Below are 19,939 nucleotides of genomic sequence, written 5' to 3'. Positions count from 1 at the left end.
CTAACTAATTGTGAATATCACATGACTTTGTTTACACCACCCTTTGCAATAAAAAACTGCACTTTTAAATAATTTGTATAAATTTTCAGAGACTGTAGTTGTTAAGTCCTTACTATTTTCAAATCTACTAATATATTAGCAGAGAATTCGATTCCTACGTAAAGGTAACCATATTCCATTAAGACACTGTCTTCTTTACACATTTTAAAGAATAATTTTGTATAGTTCTGCCTTTACATTTTGAGCATTGTATTATACTTTTTTCTTACCCAGTTCTATTAAACACCTATGAGTATGTTTTCTATGTGTCTTGGTATGTTTTTCTTTTCACTATATAAATTTTAATTTTCTCGTTTTACTTTGCAAGGGACTAGACTCAAAAAGTTATCTTACTTCTGGTCCCGCTGCCTCATTGCTATAACTTTGTCTTCAGAAATGAACATCATCGTGATTTAATGGCAGAAATAAAGTAAACAAACCAAACAAATATTTTAGAGATTTATAGATTAGGAGATGAGGTCATTTTGAATGTTTATCATTCCATGACAATTAACTGGGTCTAAATATTCTGTAGCATATGAGCCATAACATTACATAACACATGAGATATCAAACCAGAGTCCTTCCAAGAGCTCACAATCTCATCTTTGGACCATTTCTAATCAAGAGAGACATCATAAAGGAAGCTTTTTTTAGGCAGAATTTTAGTCTTAATATGTTATAGTCCCAAGAAGAACATATAAAAAATCTGAATGCTAATAATCATTCTGGAATGCTCCTTTAAGGCTAAATGATATTGAAGTCTACTTTATCAGTGCAGGATTAAATATTAATTTGAAACCACTGTAGTAGAAATTCTAGAAACTCAACCAAAACATGTTCCATTTAACTTGGCATTAACAACAGAGCATCCTTGGACGACTTTCAAGCAAGTTTGCCCTTTGATAAATCTTGTTCTTCATTGCAAGCATGTCATTTGGGGCCATAATAGTCTGTTTTTCCCACTGAGTTTTTGTGCTGCATCTGAGGAACTGACCTAATGGTCTCTGTATTATACTAAATAGTCCAGTCACTAACCTAATGGTCCATGTATAGACTACTGTACATAGTCCAGTCACTGACCTAATGGTCCATGTATTATACTATATAGTCCAGTCAATGACCTAATCAACGGTCCATGTATTATACTATATAGTCCAGCCACTGACCTAATGGTCCATGTATTATACTATATAGTCCAGTCAATGACCTAATCAACGGTCCATGTATTATACTATATAGTCCAGCCACTGACCTAATGGTCCATGTATTATACTATATAGTCCAGTCACTGACCTAATGGTCCATGTATTATACTATATAGTCCAGTCAATGACCTAATGGTCCATGTATTATACTATATAGTCCAGTCACTGACCTAATGGTCCATGTATTATACTATATAGTCCAGTCACTGACCTAATGGTCCATGTATTATACTATATAGTCCAGTCAATGACCTAATGGTCCATGTATAGACTATATAGTCTAGTCACTGACCTAATGGTCCATGTATTAGACTATATAGTCCAGTCAATGACCTAATGGTCCATGTATTATACTATATAGTCCAGTCACTGACCTAATGGTCCATGTATTATAATGTATAGTCCAGTCACTGACCTAATGATCTCTGTATAAGACTATATAGTTCAGTCAATGACCTAATGGTCCATGTATAATGACTATATAGTCCAGTCACTGACCTAATGGTCCATGTATTATACTATATAGTCCAGTCACTAACCCAATGGTCCATGTATAGTCCAGTCAATGACCTAATGGTCCATGTATAGTCCAGTCACTGACCTAATGGTCTCTGTATTAGACTATATAGTTCAGTCAATGACCTAATGGTCCATGTATTATACTATATAGTCCAGTCACTGACCTATTAGTCCATGTATTATACTGTATAGTCCAGTCACTTTAACTGATGAATCTCAGCAGTTTAAAGGGTCATTTTCAATAAAGTACACGTCAATCTGTGGCATTTGTATATAACCTGCTGGATCACTTCTCTTGTTTGTTTACTCACCGGTAAGTTTGTAAATGCCTTGAAGCTTCCTTCCAGAAAACTGATAATATCTAGAATGTAATCACTTGCTTTGCCATTTGAATCCTCCATCGACCAATCGTAAGAGCTCAATTCAAGGAATTCGTTAACCTGTAGAAAATCAAAACAGAAAAGTCAGCAATTAATTCAATGGCTGGTAATTTCGGTTGTATATTTAGTACATCTGCTGTGACAGAGATTAGCCAATCATGACTGGCATGATGGATGAATGCAGCTATTTTGGAGCAGATCCAATCAGGAGGCTCAAGAGACACTAACCCCTCCCCACCCCCTACCCCCTCCCCACCCTGACCCTTTAACTCAAATATTAAGGAGATACAAAGTAATGACATTGACTAATTGATCAAATCTCTAAGATTCTTTTCCATTGTCATAGAATTTAATCATTTCTTAACAAAATCCTTTAACGATCAAAATTGCCTGTTTCAAGAAAAATTAAAATGCTGTTTATTTGTCTGGCACTGATATATGGAAACCACATCCTCACAGGCTTGTTGAAACAGACAGATATGACATTTTACCATTTGGTTAAGTTTTATGAGTTTATATCTGGTAACAGTGTAAAGACTGGCACCATCATGGCAGATGAGTTGAAAATGTCTCTGTTTTATCTTTATAACCTCCAACAATTTATTTATCCGTACAGGGGGAAAAATTAATCATTTATATAGGACAAGAATTAATATCCTTAAAACCAATTCGGATGAAGATTTGCATTCACTGTACAATTTGTAAGCTAATAAAACAAATCGATGACAAGATGATGAGACTTATTCAAGAACATGTGCCATGATGACATCACAAGCCACCTTCTGTGATCCATTTTCTGTGAGTATGAAAGATTTTATCTGGCCAAAACATAAGCCAATGACAAACAACCATATCTTTAGTCAAGGAGCAACATATTAAAATGAATTCTTCACTCAGCAATGTGGAATTATTTCTGCTTTCAATGTATAAATGACTGTTTCATTGTCTGTCTCTGCAGTACTCCTACAACAGAGAGATATAGGGTAGCTTTGCCCATTGATTTACGTTACCACCGGTGCACATGTACACATGTGTGGAAGTAACACAGCTCTGCTGTATATCATTTTTTTATCATGCTCTGTGACAGAGAGCAAATTCCATCCAAGCAAGCCATGGAACTGCAAACAATTGTCAGCATTTCTCCGTCCCATTGGAAGAAACGAGCTATAAAGACCAAACGCTAGAAAAATGAGGAATTCTTGACATTTTCTGTATTGATATTAATTAAAGAAATAACGAAGACAGGGATTAAGGACAGTTTATCTTACTCAGTAACCTAAAAAACTCTCTAATACTCGATTCATCAAGATGGAATCTCAGGTGTATTACGTAATCAATGGCGGCTTGCTGTGCATTGTGGTGAGCCTTAAGAGCCAATGTTCAAAGCGAGCGTATTCAGTCATACAGGAAGCGGTTAACATAAAAATCGAATGTTAGAGAGTTTTTAGGTTACTGGATAATATAAATTGTCTTTGATCCCTGCCTTCGTTATTCCTTTAACTTTAAACCTGAAACTTGAGTTGTTTCATGCAAGAGGTGTTTACCTTGTGGTCAAGTCTGTTGTAGATCTCTTCAGCGGCCTCACTGCCGGCATCTCGGAATATTCCAGCACCTTGCAACCTTGCGGCATGGATGTTGTCACCCTGCGTCCTACAAGAAGAGAATGGTCAATGTTTCAGATTACACTTTAACCCCTCTGAGAGAGAGTTTTCAGTGAAGATGCTTCCGAATCTTGTACAAACATGTGAGATGCTAACAGTGTTGACCAGTCTCGTAGTGAGTCCTTACTCAAACTTGTATTGTCATTGCATAGTTACATGTACTCAGCCTTGTGGATTTGTACTCAATACTTAAATGTTTGGTGTGTAGTATAGGAACTATTGCATACTAGTGCATAGAACACTGTACCGATACTCATACCAAGGGGAATATTACTTGTACTCATGCTGTTGTACTAAAAGTCTGGTTTTAATCCTAAATATTTTCCAAAGACCCAATCATAACCATTTAAAACATAAAGTATGATGATAACTTAATAAAACACATATCTTGCTAATACAACTGCGTTTGACAATGTTTTTCTTTTTTGGCTTTTAACTTTAAGAGGAGCTCTTCATTAGCTTTCCATTGGAATTAACGGTGAAAGCTATGATTAACACAGTTAAGTAGCTGCTTAGCATTTGTAAAGCAAGTGCCTTCAGGCTGGTGACACACTCCCCAGCACATAAAGCCTACTTTAAAACAAAATAAAAAAATCTTTCTTTCTGTCTGTCTTTCTAAACATCAATTAGTTTTTAATTGAACTTTTCTGTACACCAAAAATAAATGGAAGCTGATGTGCTGCAGAGTCCTTGGCATTCTGGAAACCAGTCTAATTAACATTTAGAAAAGTATGGCCATTAGCTAAACCTCTGAAGTTGAAAAAATGACATTTTTTGACAATCAAATGATGCATTGCAGATTAAAAAGAGCTGATCTGATCTGTGTGTCTGTTTGGAACTACCCGGTTGATATGATCAACTCAATAGAGGGAGTACATTAATCTTTAGTTTATAGTATTCCAGTTTGCTAACAGGGAACTCTCCAGCATTTTAAAGGAGGGCGCTGTTCTTTCCGTCCAAATGTGCATCATCTGTACTGTTTAACGATCTCTGAATTGTAGTAACAGGATCGTGTGAAAAGCCATCACCAGGAATGCAAACACGCCTCATAAACTGGCATAATCAAGCACTGGGCGATCGACAAGTTCATTGTTAAACTGTGCAGTGTTGCAGAATGCTTTGGAAATCACAAGCAAATTTAAGTGCTTAAACAAGGTAGCTTGACATGAAACTCAGAAAATGTATCAGAAGGTCTCTCCTTCAAATCATCTCAAACAAAATTGATCGGCTCATGGTACCGTTATTATGAATATTCATATATCATAGTGGAACATATGCTATTGTTGTACTCTACAGTTGACGACTTCTTGTATTTATCTAAAAAAATGTTGAAGATTAACTGCAGAGCAAAATAAAAAGGTTAGTATCCATGGCAACAACACACAAAAATGCAAAACCCCAAGATGACTCACCCTGTGATATTTGAAATAAAGTCTTCAAGATAGATACATGCCTCCTCCAACTGAGTAGTGTTAACAATAACTTGAACAAGCTGGGGGCAAATTGCAAGAAGATGAAAATTTGTTACCAATTTTGTTTGAATATGTGACAAAACACTGAGCATTTACCATGTGTACAAAAGAGATTAACCATTGCAGGGTTTAACCTGATTCAACTGTACTTAAATGGATATTCTGTTGGCTGAAACTGATTCGTTATATTAAGTTGCTGAAAATTTCTGCTTTTTACGTCAAAACCTCATCCTCATTGCATTTTGTCTGGTAAAGATAAGAATCTTTGAAATTGGTGATATTTCTGTGAATTCATCTGTCAACAACAGACTAATCATGACATCATCATGGCAATGGAGCTACCAGAAGTCTTTAACATACCTTTATAATAAACAAAGAATTTTTCCATTCAGGAACCTAATATTCTTACAGAAAAGTTGCCAAAGTTGCATTGTGATAAAATACTTAATGAAAAGAACATTGATAAAGTAAGGCAACCCTTCAAAAGTGTATCATATTTCAAGGACACATCAACTGCCAACAACAACAGTATTATACCTAGGAAAACAGTCTGAAGAAAATTGGTCATGATTACATTGCAAACCACCTCCTGAACGGTACATCCCTCAGTAAGGCAGTGTTAATCTGGTGATGAGTATCCACACAAACAACTATGCCAAGATATAGGAACATACTAAACTTTCAATCATGCACACGAAAATGTGGCAATTTAAATTTTCATTTTCCTTTCCACCTTTAAACAAGAAATTGAAGACTGATCAAGAAGACTCATCAATATCATCAATATCAGAAAGCTGTAATTGAACAAAAGAGCTCTTAAAAGTTATAAAAATGAAATTATTTTAAAGTCCCAGCATGTGTTTTCTTTCTATTCTTGTTTACATTTAAATAAGGAGACAATATAAATATTTCCTACCTTCTTGAAGTAGTTTCACCATCTCTCATTCTCATCATGACAATAAGTCACATGTTTCTCTTTATTGATTAATATTCAACACAGACTATGATTTGTTTAATATATTCGATTTAAACAAAATAAAAAAGCTCTACATATTTTGTTATGCGTCTAAAATATGACCAGTGATGTGCACATGATTTAAACAGGTGGGGAGAGTGGGGGCGGATTCCAAATTTGTCCGACTGATTTAGGTAGGGGATATGAACATTTATAGATGGGCTGTAGGTGGATCATACATTTCAAACTGAGAGGTGTGAGTGTGGGGTGACCGAATGCAAGTCTTATGTAGGGGAGCAAGGCGGTCATCTCCCAGAATGAAATTCAAAGTTGAGACTTCCAATGGTGCAATCTGAGGCACATTTTGACAATAAATATTAAAGGCCTACATGCAAGGTTCTGCTAATAGACACTTTTGAACAAATCTCCAACTGAAAATTTGTCCCTATGACTGGTAAAGGTGGGTGGGAGAGGTCACGCTATCCCTTCCCCCTCCCCCTTTTGCACATGCCACTGTAATAAATTATGGTCTGATACACTTCATAAAGCAGATGGTTGCACTTATTACTTAAACAAAACTACCCTACCACAGTTTCCACATGAGCAGCTCAATCTATACTCAAATTCTTAAAGGGAATTTCATGAATATGTTATGACTCTTTCCATGACAATCTGGAATTGTGAAGTGCATTTTCCTGGTGTGTTGATCTACAATGATTTCCCATATCTGTCATTCATTTTACACATACACAGACATACACACAGACACCCACTTCCCTTTTGGAAAAGCATAACTTGTGGCTATGGTAACTAAAATATGGGTCTGCTCTGAAATCTTTGCGTGTCGAGAGGATGAGAAGCACTGAGGAGCAACCAACTGCTTTATTGGCGATATATCGTGCCTCCATTAACAAAGATAAATCGAAACATAAAAGTGTTAAGACAAAAGCATAAAGCTATCAAACTAATCATCAGCGAGTTATCCTAAAGTGATATCGGAAACAAAAATAAGAACACAATGAGTTAATTTAATCGCTTAGACTTACAAGTTGGTTATGAAACTTTCCGATAAATTCTAGTTAAATGTGGAGAATTTTCTATTGCTTCACATTGTGGTCTCACTTATTAATTAAGTAATAATTATGTAGGATCAGTGTGATCTTCCCTTCCAGACAATAATATTATTGTCTCATAGCAGGTCACATGCATCAACAACTGCAAGAAAATGAGATTGAAAGCAGGATTTGGGGTTTCAATTTCATTGGCTTCCCCCTCCATCCATCCATCCATCCCATCAACCCCACCCCCTCCCCGCACCATTTTCAAACTCCAATCCAGCCAATCTGGATGAATTACAAATATCTGCAAAAGAAGTCAGGCCTAAGTTGAATATTAATGAGCATGGACTTTGTGCAAATTTAATCACTTTGCTATGCACTACTTTGAGTTGCATGACCATCTCTGCTTTGTTTGGAATTTGCTTGTAATGTAACTGTACAGTACTTATGTCACATATTTCACAGCATATTGTTTCCTATATAGTACTATCCGCTGTCAAACTGTTGCTAGTGTTGAAATAATTGTAACACATCAGTTACATTACTTAACATTTACTAATTCCACAACAGCACTGCACATATTTACATGCAAGTGTTCCTTGCGATATGCATTTAAACAGAAGCATGTTATCAATCTGATTTCTTACTATTTTGTTTTCAAACCTCACTTCCATTGTTTGGCACATCACTTACAAACCTGCTTAACCTTCTATTTCAAGAAAATCACACACACAGATTTGCTTTAAAAGAATTGGAAAAATCCTGAATTGTTTATAATTTGTTTAAAGAAGAAATTCGGAGGAAGGGGGGTGGGCTTGCATGTTGTTAAATACAGCAATTACTCTTACCATGCCAAGTTTTAATTAAGATTTATGGATTTCAGATACTTGAAGAAATAGAAGTAAAGTTACTAAATGTAAATTGTTTTGATTTCTCCAAGGTTTTCATTTTGATGAACTCTATTACTGGAATACTGAATATTTTCTTGCTTTAATCTGGTCAATGCTGTGTGTGTGCCTCATGAAGTCGTTTTGAGACCCTACATTGTGCAATTAATAATGCTCTTGAAGAAAGCATCCACTAGAAGCTGTGTTCGTGCCAGATGTGTTGATTGTGTTCAATATTTTCTCTTGTTGAATCTAGAAACCACTGAGGGGGTTATCTGAGTTTGATCACCTGAGATGACTTTATTAATGAAACTCCCAAGGTATGGTCGATTAACACATCAAAACCCAGTAGACTATTTTTAACCAACTGTTTCCATAATAGGGCTAGCAAGAAGCAGCCAACACAGCAACATTTTTTTTTAATTAAAAATATTCAAATTAAACAAAAGAAAAATAAAGAACTAAAAACTCAAGGTTGCAAACAAAATTGTTACAAATTATAGATGAACAGGGGTAATGTTTCAAATTATATTTTCATGGCAGCAAAAACAGAATAGTTGCATGATATTGTTTTATTTTTTATTGTTTATTCGGAAAAGGGGGGGGGTAGTCAGTAGAGCAAAAACTTACCACCTGTAAGAAATAAACAAATTTTGTTGTATTTATCACCAAAAACACAACAACAAAATCAATATCTGTAACAGAGACATAATTCAAAAACAATTCGACTCTCACAGCAAAGTGATCTAAATGAAGTACCTAGGTATAAATTATTTTATTCCATATTAAAAAAATTTTAAAAAAAATGATTTCAACTTCACTTTACCATTAAAAAAATTCAAATAAAAACTGTCCTGCACTATGTGTTCAAAGCATATTCAGACGAGTAGCTGGGGTCTTGCTCAACAACAAAAAATGTGATAGGACAGGGCATCTCAAAATGGAACAATGATTGATGATTGATGTGAAGTGCAATGGAAATATCTCCATCACTACTACATAATCCATAAACATCCAGTTTCAATATTCTTACTATATCCACCCTCCCCCACTTCCCCACCCCACCCCATCTCACACCAAACCAGACACTTCTCTGCCTGTCCTGCCTTCTACTTCATCTTTCCCTGCCTTGCACACTTCTTGTACCAACCCCCACCCCAATCAAGGACCCTCCCCCTCCATTTCCCACCTCACCTCAATTCCCTTCCCAGATAGCAGATACACGCCAAATATATCTTTACCTAAACATCAATGGCTTTTGAGTGGAATATAAAAATTGACAAATAAATATTTGACTTTTCTCTCGTTAAAATGAATCGACCTTTCTGCGATATATACTAACCTCTGCTAGTCCAAGACTGTGTTTCCTTATCAAGGCCGTCAAACAGCCGCTCAGGGTCCTGGTCAGTAAGACGTTTGTCGACTTCCTGACCATATCCTCCCTCTCGGTGTCCGTGAGATTCAGCTCGAGGGAAAACTTGTGGCAAGCATAGATGAACTCTTTGATTTGTCTGTACACTTTGGGAACAAACTGGGAGAATGGCAGCTCTTTGGGATACGGTGCCTGCGGAGAGAAAGGGGTACATATTGGAAGGCAGTCCAGGTCGTTTCGAACTTATTATATCAATGCTAGAAAAACTTATAACAAACAAACAAAAAAAGTGATTTCTGATGTTGTACCACATGTGAGTCTTCCAGAGTTTCTGGATGCCGCAAATCTCCGATACTAGTCCACCGGGTTTGGAAAACTAGTATTCTGTCACAATGTTCAAAAACTACTTTTGTTCCACTTTAAATACTGGTTACATTAATATGTATGAAATACAAACAAGCTTATTGAGGTATAAAGCAAATTAGGGGTTACATCTTCACAACTGGAAGGTTCTTTGTATGTGATGCAAACAACGAATTGAGTTTAATAACTCAAGGGCTCCATCTTCAAACCTAGATAGTCCTTTAGGAAAAATGACCTAAAGTTTTCAAAACTTGCCAATAGAGATCGATTTATATATTTTTTTCTTCTAGGCAGCATCAAGTCCATAGTCTAAGCTAACTTACATGCATTCTGAGCATATATTCTGAGGGATGGGGACCGGATGGGGGGAAGGGGGGTTGTGGATGAGTACTCATGAAATCTCCTGGGTCATGGCTCTGAAAGTTTGCAAACCGCTGAGTTAGAGGGTCAGTACCCACCTTTCTTAGATCTTGATCCTTGAATGGAAAATTCTGTACAATTCCTTCAAATTCTTCCTGACTGTGCACTAGAATGGCAGTGTAGTTGTCTTCATCAAAAATTTGACTGAAAAGAAAACAACAACAACAACAAAAGGAAACTATTGTAATTCTGCCCGATGAAAGCAGCAGTATGAACGATATTAAATACAATCATAAAGTACTTTATTTGCAATTCTGGTGCTTTTGGCAATACTTTGTTACTTTTATGACTCTTTATGTATCTTTTATTTGTATTTTTAAAGATTTGGGGCTCTAGTCCCATGTAATATTGTTACATAAAGTGCTACATAACTAAATATATTACTATTGTTATTTTTATAAGGATTATTGAAATCCAATATGGGTGCTTTTGGAAATCAAGATTGTTGACAACTTATTATGACTTGTAGAACCATGTAAACGAGCAAAATAAAACGAAACAGTTGATGAAAGTCATAGTAGTGTATATTCAAACGTTTTCGAAGATTTCCCATCTTCCTCATCAGGAAATAGATAACAATATAGTCACTTATGTATAGTGCATACAAAAGTTGTAGTATTAATGTTGACTATCCATGTTCAAAGATATAGGAGGTTCTAAAATAAGTTGAGTATATATGACGATCCATGTTGAAATAGTTGATTGTTTAAAACGGGTTTGAGTTTCTTGATGTACAGTGCCTCCTTAATTTTAATTTCAAAGTCTGTATAGCCACTGTCGATGACACTATAAAAGTTGGTGATGTTAGCTGTTCGGCAGTCTATACAGTGAGTGATATGCTCATAGATTGCAGATTTATCAGATAAGTGCTCCTTGACCCTTGTAGCCAGATGTCTTTCAGTCTTACCGATGTAAGTTTGGTTCTTATCACAGGAACCTTCAAATGAATAGATGACATTGGCTTTAAGGGTCATGGGGGTCTTATCTTTCAAAGAAAAGTAATTACCGACTTTAAACGTTTTGAAAACTATAATACACTTCTTGTTAATGCCTCTAAAATGTTTAGTTCAACAATTATTTCAACATGGATCGTCATATATACTCAACTTATTTTAGAACCTCCTATATCTTTGAACATGGATAGTCAACATTAATACTACAACTTTCGTATGCACTATACATAAGTGACTATATTGTTATCTATTTCCTGACGAGGAAGATGGGACATCTTCGAAAACGTTTGAATATACACTACTATGACTTTCATCAACTGTTTCGTTTTATTTTGCTCGTTTATATGGTTCTACAAATGTAAAACTCTTCCTAAACTTTATTATGACTTGCTTTCCCAAATATATCACACAGAAATTTTACCTGCTTCAGATGTTCATTTAAAAATTTTCTGAAAGTATTAATATCTTGGCCATTTTAGTTATTGATAAAAACTGGGTATAATTTAGATACAAGTTTAAATTTAAATGCAAGATAAATTCAGCATTCAACCAATTGACCTGGCAGTTGTGCGACCTTACATGTAAATGGATATTCCATTAGCTAAAGTTTGACTGTTTATCATAATTGTGGGAAATGTTCTGTGTCTGTAGGTTAAAACAACATCCTTGTAGCATTTCCTAACGCGATGATTGCATTTTTCTAATTTTGGTGATATTTTCCTAATGCATCTGGCAATTGATGTTATGACTGAAATTGAACTGTAAATGTCTGTGTCTGGGACCGGTCATTTTATAAATCTGTGATGTCATAGAGCTATATGATCTGAAACCTTTCACTTACTCTTTGTTTTTTGTTTCTCATAATTTCAAAGTAAAGTATTAACTGTTTTGAGACTGAAATGAGTACGATCTGAAACTTTGTTTTATTTTTTCATAATTTCAAGGTGAAACTAATGCCATCAATCGGTCATGTTACGAGAATCAATATTTTAGATTCAGCATTTTCCAAAACCCATCTCCATCACATATAAAAAAACATTGCAATGAAAAACATAAAAATATGCAGCACATTGGGTTTGATGATATCATTATTAGACTGGATCAAGTCTTCAGCCATGTGTGTGAAGGGAACATTAAACCTGTGATACCTACCAAATGGAAGAACATTTGTCTAAGCTGTTTGGAAAATATGTTCATGACAGTTTTTGTCATCACATAGACCAATTGTGATGGTTGGGTTTGTGTCTCCTTTAAGGAGCAAGTTATTTAATATACCAATTTCAGTTTTGAACATTACCGTCACCGTTAATTTGAAAGTTCCAAATTTCAACAAGGACTTATTGACTATTATTAGTTATGTAACTTTTTTCTGACCGGTCCAGCTAATGAACTACATTGTCCTGGGATTTTAGCATCAAATAAACAAAAAATTGATCAAAATCCATTCAAAAAGATGCCCAAATACTTCTGCTACATGACCCCCCTTCCATCAGTTCCCCGCAGCAACGATGCGAACAAGTAAATAATGTCTTCCAATCGGCTAATTACTCAAATGTCCCATCAAGTCATATTGCAGAATATCATTTCCGTTAAATCCTGGCAAAAGTTGGCTTCTAAGTTTTGCAATATTTAACTGTAAACGTTTAACTCTAATGGAAAATAATTCCATTTATGCCATTCATATTTCCAGAGAAAGTGTTTGTTTACCTCTGTAAACTTGCTTGAAAATATCACCACCGTCAGAAATAATTATCAACAAACACTTTCAATTCTCACAGTTCTCTTCATAGATCATGTGCCTCACTGTTTTCTTTTCTTCTTTCAAGATTTGGTTTAGTGATGAGAATGAATCAATCTTGTGTAGCTAAAGTGAACTTACTTTCAGTAAGCATTCATCAGTTAATTTGAAGTTTTCTACAAGTTGCACTAAAAGCAATCCTACAAAACCTTTTGTAACCTGCTATGGAAGATAAAAAATAAGAAAAGAGAATATTTTACCTGAATATTCGTAGCCAGGTCTTCATGAGGATTTCATTGTACTGATCTTTCAGTATAACCAAGAGATCCGAGATGACGGTGGTATTGAATCCGTAACTCTAACGAGGAATAAATAACGACTTTGTTTAACCAGCAATGAACGCATTTTAATACATCCAATTTAGATTCTTCTTTGCCAAAAATGAGAATTTGCAATCTCTGCTTGAAGATTAAATTTTCCAAAAATGCAAAAGCTAAGATGCTCTGTGATTCCTTTTTATGTCTTTCCTGTTTTTCACCAAAAATCAAATAATGATGAATCTCATACATGGCTATGACACATTTGATTTCCTTTGTCAAAATATTATTTGAAAAGAAAAGCAAAAAATAATCAAATGCCCAGCCATATGGAACATCTTTTGATGAGTTTGCTTGATGGTCCGTCCTACCCTAGACAGTTTTTCAACCGCTACCACTCAAATGATGATACAGATGTAAATCTGGTGGCCGTACTTCTCAGAATAAAAGAGTAACAGGCAACAGTTAAAAAGTTTACACATTTGCACTTAACACTGCATTTTAAACACAAAACTGAAGACACCTTGAAAAGCCATAATGCTATGGAATATTTAAGATCACTTACAGTGAGTGTTTTTAGAAAGAGGACAATTTGGTCTTTGATTTGAAGAAGTAATGTAGCATCGGTACAGCAAGCCTGTATCAAGAGAAACAAAGAAGGGAACATTTTAAAAACATGATCATTACCAATAAGATAAGTTAATCATGTGACCAGCTAGGTTGGCAAATATTACCAGCCAAAAACCGCCATTTACCTTTCAACTGATGCATAATGTCCCAAACCGTTAACATGTTCAACATTGGCAAAGAGTGCCAGAACAATATAACTGGCCAAACAATGCTATTGCAAGTCTTGTGTTTGTGAATCAGGAAATTGTTATCACACACACCAGAAACATAAAGAGATACTGTAACACTTATTTTCAAGTTAGGTCAACAGGAGGCAAGACAAAACAAGCTGTTGATAACAAGTCAGTAAAATCTAGACTTTGGATTCAGGTCATCAGTTTTGTCACTGTTTTCTACAATTTTGGAGGCAGTGATGCTTTATTCTTGTTCTTAAATCTTAAAAAAGCTTAAAATATCCTGTGGATATATGAAGTGACAACACTTAATTTGATCATTTTAATTACATTTGATGTGGACATGCCAAACTGTCTTCCTTACTTCTGTGAAGCTAGTGGCTATTAAAACATCGCTATGTACAGTTAAAAATGAAATGTAAACAATAACTTGAATGAAAGGTAACATACATTCAATACCAATTAGTCTAATTAGTCTAAACTTACAGTGTTACTGGTCAAGGTGTCATTAATCTTGGAGAGAGCCATGTTCCAAAGTTGATCAATGTATTCTGAACTGGCCAGTCCATCTGTTGTGTTATATATATGATCCTCGACCACAAAGAACCTATTTCAATGGATAGGTAAACGAAAATATGAAAACAATACTTAACCTATAATTAATTTAAGTATAATTAGAGAAAGAAAAAGCCATTGCAACAGTGATATCGTTTACAAACAAAGGCAGAAAATCTATTCCGAAACACATATCTACAGAAAATAATTTAGACCGGTATCGAATCGGAAAATGCTATGCACAGTGGGCAAATGCTATACCAGTGCAAAGTTGTATAGTATCTTTTGTACACAGGGTCCATAGTATTTTATAAGAGAAAAGTCAGTCTTCACAACTGCTACACAAAATTTGAACACTAATTTATTCCCTGTATCTAGCCAAAAGAAAAAAAAAAGAAAAGTATGCTTCCACTAACTGTAGAACAAGATTATGTGTTTGTATATATATATATATATATATATATACGTGTACGTACGCACGCACACACGCAAGCACGCATGCACACAATATATATATATAATATACATAAATATACATATATATATATATATACAATCATTTGCCAATATTTGATGCCTGCATGTTTATGTTTATGGTAACAAGTTCTGTAGTACAATAGTTTTAGTAAAACATAATAACATATGGGGAACAAAGAAAGTAGGAAGGGGTAGGTGGAAAGGGTGATAACATGGATACTTACCCTACAACCTGGTAGAAATATTTCTGGTAAAATTCCACTTTATCATACTATAAAAGAAAAAGGGGGAAATAAAGGATTGAAGATTGCTTTTGAACAGTGATATGTTGGATTCACAAATTACTTTCAGAGATGAGCCAAAGGTAAATTAGTAAGTGAAAGACTATCAAGACTAAAATGTCCTGTAACATAAAAGTTACACAGAGGCATGGAGAGGTACATTGAATATGAACGGCATGTTTAACAATTCAACAGGTTCAAGCCTCACTATGAAATGAAACATTTCCCACACTTATTATTCAACCCGACGGATAGACCAGGGAGCCGTCACTCCCTGGACAGACTGTTATCTAATTAGAAACGTGTAGGAGTGTTAGCTATAGGAGTGTTAGCTATAGGAGTGCTAGCTCAGTGGTTAACGCCGGCGCCTTTCAATCATAAGGTCCCAAGTCGAGTCACCCCAAAATTAATGTATGTCCGTCCAGTCACAGAGTTGTTGACGATTAACAATTTATAATCATGGATGTTAAATATAAGAAGACTGACTTCCGTCAGCTTGCGGCTTTGGTAAACCAATGAGGCTTCTTCGCAATTTCCTGCTTGCAGGAGGATCTAAAATACATACATACAAAAAATGGTGCACATCTACTCACAGTATGACCTTGGGGAATCATGGTGTTATCTAATTAGAAATGGTGCACATCTACTCACAGTATGACCTTGAGGAATAATGGTGTTATCTAATTAGAAATGGTGCACATCTACTCACAGTATGACCTTGGGGTATAATGGTTAGTCTAGCCTGTTTCTTCCTCTCTCTTCTGTAGTAGTGTTCAAAAGTTTCCTTCTCACCGAGGACAGTGTATATATGAAGACATCTATAGACTGGAGAAAAGTCTACTTTGTCCTGTGCAAGAACCTCCTGGTAGAAGAAACAGATCAAAAAAAAGTTTCACAATTATATCTCCTAATTTTACACTTTTGGTCAGGGAAGAAGGAGGGGGGAGGGGGGAGGGAGAAGGGAAGAAATGTAAAATTTTACCCCGAATTCATTATTTCTATTTTCATCAAAGTAATCCTAACATATGCTGCTTTTCCTTACAGTTCAACAGAAGTGCACTTTTCTAATAACAAAAGGGTAGTTTTTAATTACACTTCTTAAGACAGACAGGTGCCACCCGTGCTTCCAGGCTTTGCTACTGTACTTCTGGTTATACACTAGTGCTTGGAAGTACATGCTGCTATTGAACAAGAGGATAGGCCACACCCACCAGTGCTGGACTTGGTGACTTGGAAGTACACGCTGCTGTTAAACAGGATGATAGGCCACACCCACCAGTGCTGGATAAGGTGACTTGGGAGTACACACTGCTTTTACACAGGATGATAGCTAGGCCATACCCACCAGTGCAATGGTCCCTTGTTGGCAAAGTGCAGCCCACCAACAAATATTTCTTGCCACTCATAAGAAGGTTGTAAAACCCTGTAAAATGTGACCCACAAAGCCACAGAACTTTGTATACAGTGCCTACTTGTGATATAACAGTTGGGCAATGTGCATATGGTAGAAATCTCTAATCTTGTATTTCTCATATAATTATATTTTGTCACAGGAGTAGGCCCACATCCTTAAGCATTGCGGTGCAGAGAGCGTGTACATTATGTCACAGTTGCTTGCAGATCAAATCTGTTACCAGCCCAGAATAAGGCCAATAGGATGGTTGATTGTTAGTCTGTATTGATAACTGAACGCATGAACAGACTTCAAAGTGACATATTCTGCAACTTTTCGACTATTTTTAAACTTGGCTTGTAATTTGGTGTTTCTATTGTTTTTATAAACTAACCTCTTCATCTTCCTCCTCTTCAGACTCCTTTTCCTCCAGGGAATTCTTATCAACTTCTGTCAGGCTGGAATCAGATTTGCTGCTCCTGTGTCTCTTTGGAGCAGAATGTTCCAAAGCTGTCCTCTCATGAACCTAAGAGTAATGAAGCAAACCAAGTCAAGCAGTTTGTTGTTATTTTTCTATTCTTCATTTGTAATTTGTCCCATCAAAATCCAGAGCTGATTATAAATCTCAGCTTAAATCAGAAATCAGTCTAAACTATAAATGTATCACTGCCTTTGCCCTTTATTCCTCTCACATCTGAATTGTTTCATAAGATCTGAAATAATCCCCCACCCCCCCTCACCCATTTTTAATCACAATTTCTGTCATTCTGGAATCAGATTTGCTACTCCTATTTCTCTCAAGAGCAGAAGTTTCCAAAGCTGTCCTTTTCTGAACCTAACAGGAACGACCCAATCAACAATTCTAATTTTTTCTATTTGCAACTTGTCCCACTCATTCCCAGAACTGATTATAAATCTCAACTAAACCAGGAATCAATCTAAATTAAAACGTATCACTACCTATGCTTCTGTCACTTCGGAATTATCTGGTGTCTTTCATTTTTCATACCCCCCCTCAACCACCCTCCACACCTCTTCCAGATCCCTCCCTAACATTTTGAAGCAGTACAATTTAAACTGATCCACATCATTACTTCATCCTATATCACGTCTCATAATTTATCTTATGTTTATCTTCTCCTCCTCCCATTTGCCCTTCCCCCTTCATCCACACCCTCTCCTTGCTACTAGCATCCTCTTCCATCTCCATTGCATCTGTAATCTGTTTAAACTAACCTGTATCATTGCCTATTCCCAAATCATATCTGAATGCTTCCTAATGCTCTCTAGGAAGTCTGTCAAATTAGACATGGACCGCTGTTTGATGTTCCACTTGATGTTCCCTTCACCCCCTTTGCCCTCCACTCCCGCCCCCACCCCCTACCTTGACTAACTCACACCCCTCCTCTCCTTGCTACTAGCATTCTCTTCCATCTCCTTTGCATCTGTGATCTGTTTAAACTAACCTGTTTCATTGCCTCTTCCCCAATCATATCTGAATGCTTCCTAATGCTCTCTAGGAAGTCTGTTAGATCGGACATGGAGGCCTCTTTGATGCTGTCTCTGATCTTGGGTATGTTTTGAGCGATTTTCTCACAGAATCTGTATCGGCGCACTCTGGGGAGATAGGTGTGCTCTAACTGCTCCAAGGTTTTAAGGGCTGGATAGTATCTATAGGAAAAGAAAATATTTATAGCTTATCAACGATGCCACTCCGACCTTCTAAAGTAACATTATATAAAATCAAGCATTGTAAAGAACAAAGTGGAGTTCTTCAGTTGGAGCACTGACCATTCTGAATAAAATCATCGACAACTTACTAGAAAATAGGTCTATGACCAAAATGTTTGATAATGTTGAGTATCGGTCTAGTTCAGCCCAATCCACCTGAACGGAAAGGAAGCTGTTTTGGAAGATATTTTATGAGTATGCGTTAATATTCTAGCAAAATATCAATACGAGACGTTTTCTAAGCAAATTTAAGAAAAGGGAACAAAGTCCAAATTTGAAATCTTTTAGGAATACACTCATCAACTTAGCATGATTAAGTTAATGTTAATGCTAATGCTAATACTAATTCTAATTTCCCCCCAAAAAACTGAAGGTCAACAGTTGGAGTTCCATGATGTGCCACACCAGCATATATACGTTTCATTTGGGGGTTGTTGGTTTAGGCAGACTACTTGGTAATAAAGATCATAACTACATTGTGAAACAGAGGAATAAAAATGGTACATCTCTTGAATTGTTGCAACTCACCTCTTCGAATTAATTTGATCATTGAGCTTACAATAGACCTGTAGCACTGCAAAGGAATGAAAAGATATTTGATTATTCATCAAAAAATTAGAAAAAGAAAGTGTTTTACAATTAGAATGAAACAGAAAAACAGGAAACAATATATCTTTTTATTGTTCTAAACAGTGACACAAAACATGCTGGATATGGTGACATGGCCATCAATGCAATTTTTTCTTATCTGGGGTGGGTTGGGGGGGGGTTCTGGAATTATCTATATGCATGATATTCATAACAATCTAAATGTTTACTGGTGATGAATACTTGACAGGCAGTCAGCAGATGAATTTTGTAATCACTTAGTGCCAGTTCCAAGTTGACATTACCATTCCTCTAAATCTATATCTGTATTGGCTTGTAAGTGTGCATCACACATAAACCAAGTTAAATAATAGTTGGATATCCCTCAAACTACTTTCACCTCGATCAATCTTGGCCACAATCCAGTGGAGGACGTTGAGGCCTCCGGAAGGAACCTATGGGAAGGAAGTATCACCTCCCTTTGAGAATTTTTTTAAGGAAGCTATAGTTTAACAATGGTGTCATATTTTTCAATTTTTGAAGTAAATTCACGTTCAAGACAATTCCACCATTTTTTCCCAAAAATAAAGGCATTTTTTTTCTTTTTTTTCTTGGAAATCTTTTGACGACCCTTCAAATATTTTGGTGACCCCAACAAGGATCCTGACCCCCCAGACTGATTACCAGGGATATATGCAGCTCAATCAATTGGCTGCTGCAAACTTAAAAGCGAGTTTATAGTTGTGTCATGCACTCCAGAAAATTCTGT

The 19,939-nt window shown here is 36.0% G+C and overlaps 1 protein-coding gene across 3 annotated transcripts in view; it reads right to left on the bottom strand.

The window, feature by feature from the left end:
- Nucleotides 1-19,939, bottom strand: part of LOC139967589 (exocyst complex component 6-like) — a 41,772-nt gene that overhangs the window by 11,816 nt on the left and 10,017 nt on the right. For 2 of the 3 annotated variants that reach the window (XR_011793048.1, XM_071971548.1), the window contains exons 4-16: nt 19,111-19,156; nt 18,318-18,522; nt 17,246-17,377; nt 16,168-16,320; nt 15,402-15,448; nt 14,632-14,752; nt 13,908-13,979; nt 13,286-13,383; nt 10,373-10,478; nt 9,520-9,743; nt 5,220-5,300; nt 3,691-3,796; nt 2,078-2,206 (exon numbers count right to left, since the gene is read on the bottom strand). Coding sequence is in view for 2 of the 3 variants with exons in the window: in XM_071971548.1 (XP_071827649.1) it covers nt 2,078-2,206; nt 3,691-3,796; nt 5,220-5,300; nt 9,520-9,743; nt 10,373-10,478; nt 13,286-13,383; nt 13,908-13,979; nt 14,632-14,752; nt 15,402-15,448; nt 16,168-16,320; nt 17,246-17,377; nt 18,318-18,522; nt 19,111-19,156 (1,520 nt within the window). In the remaining variant the exon portion in view is untranslated. The remainder of the gene's footprint in view (nt 1-2,077; nt 2,207-3,690; nt 3,797-5,219; nt 5,301-9,519; nt 9,744-10,372; nt 10,479-13,285; nt 13,384-13,907; nt 13,980-14,631; nt 14,753-15,401; nt 15,449-16,167; nt 16,321-17,245; nt 17,378-18,317; nt 18,523-19,110; nt 19,157-19,939) is intronic. The other variant, XM_071971547.1, reaches the window with a different exon arrangement.

Source organism: Apostichopus japonicus, chromosome 5, assembly GCF_037975245.1.
Source record: "Apostichopus japonicus isolate 1M-3 chromosome 5, ASM3797524v1, whole genome shotgun sequence".
In the NCBI taxonomy this organism is placed as follows: Eukaryota; Metazoa; Echinodermata; class Holothuroidea; order Aspidochirotida; family Stichopodidae; genus Apostichopus; species Apostichopus japonicus.
The sequence above is the reverse complement of the archived record's forward strand: the minus strand, read 5'-3'. Positions and strand labels throughout refer to the sequence as shown.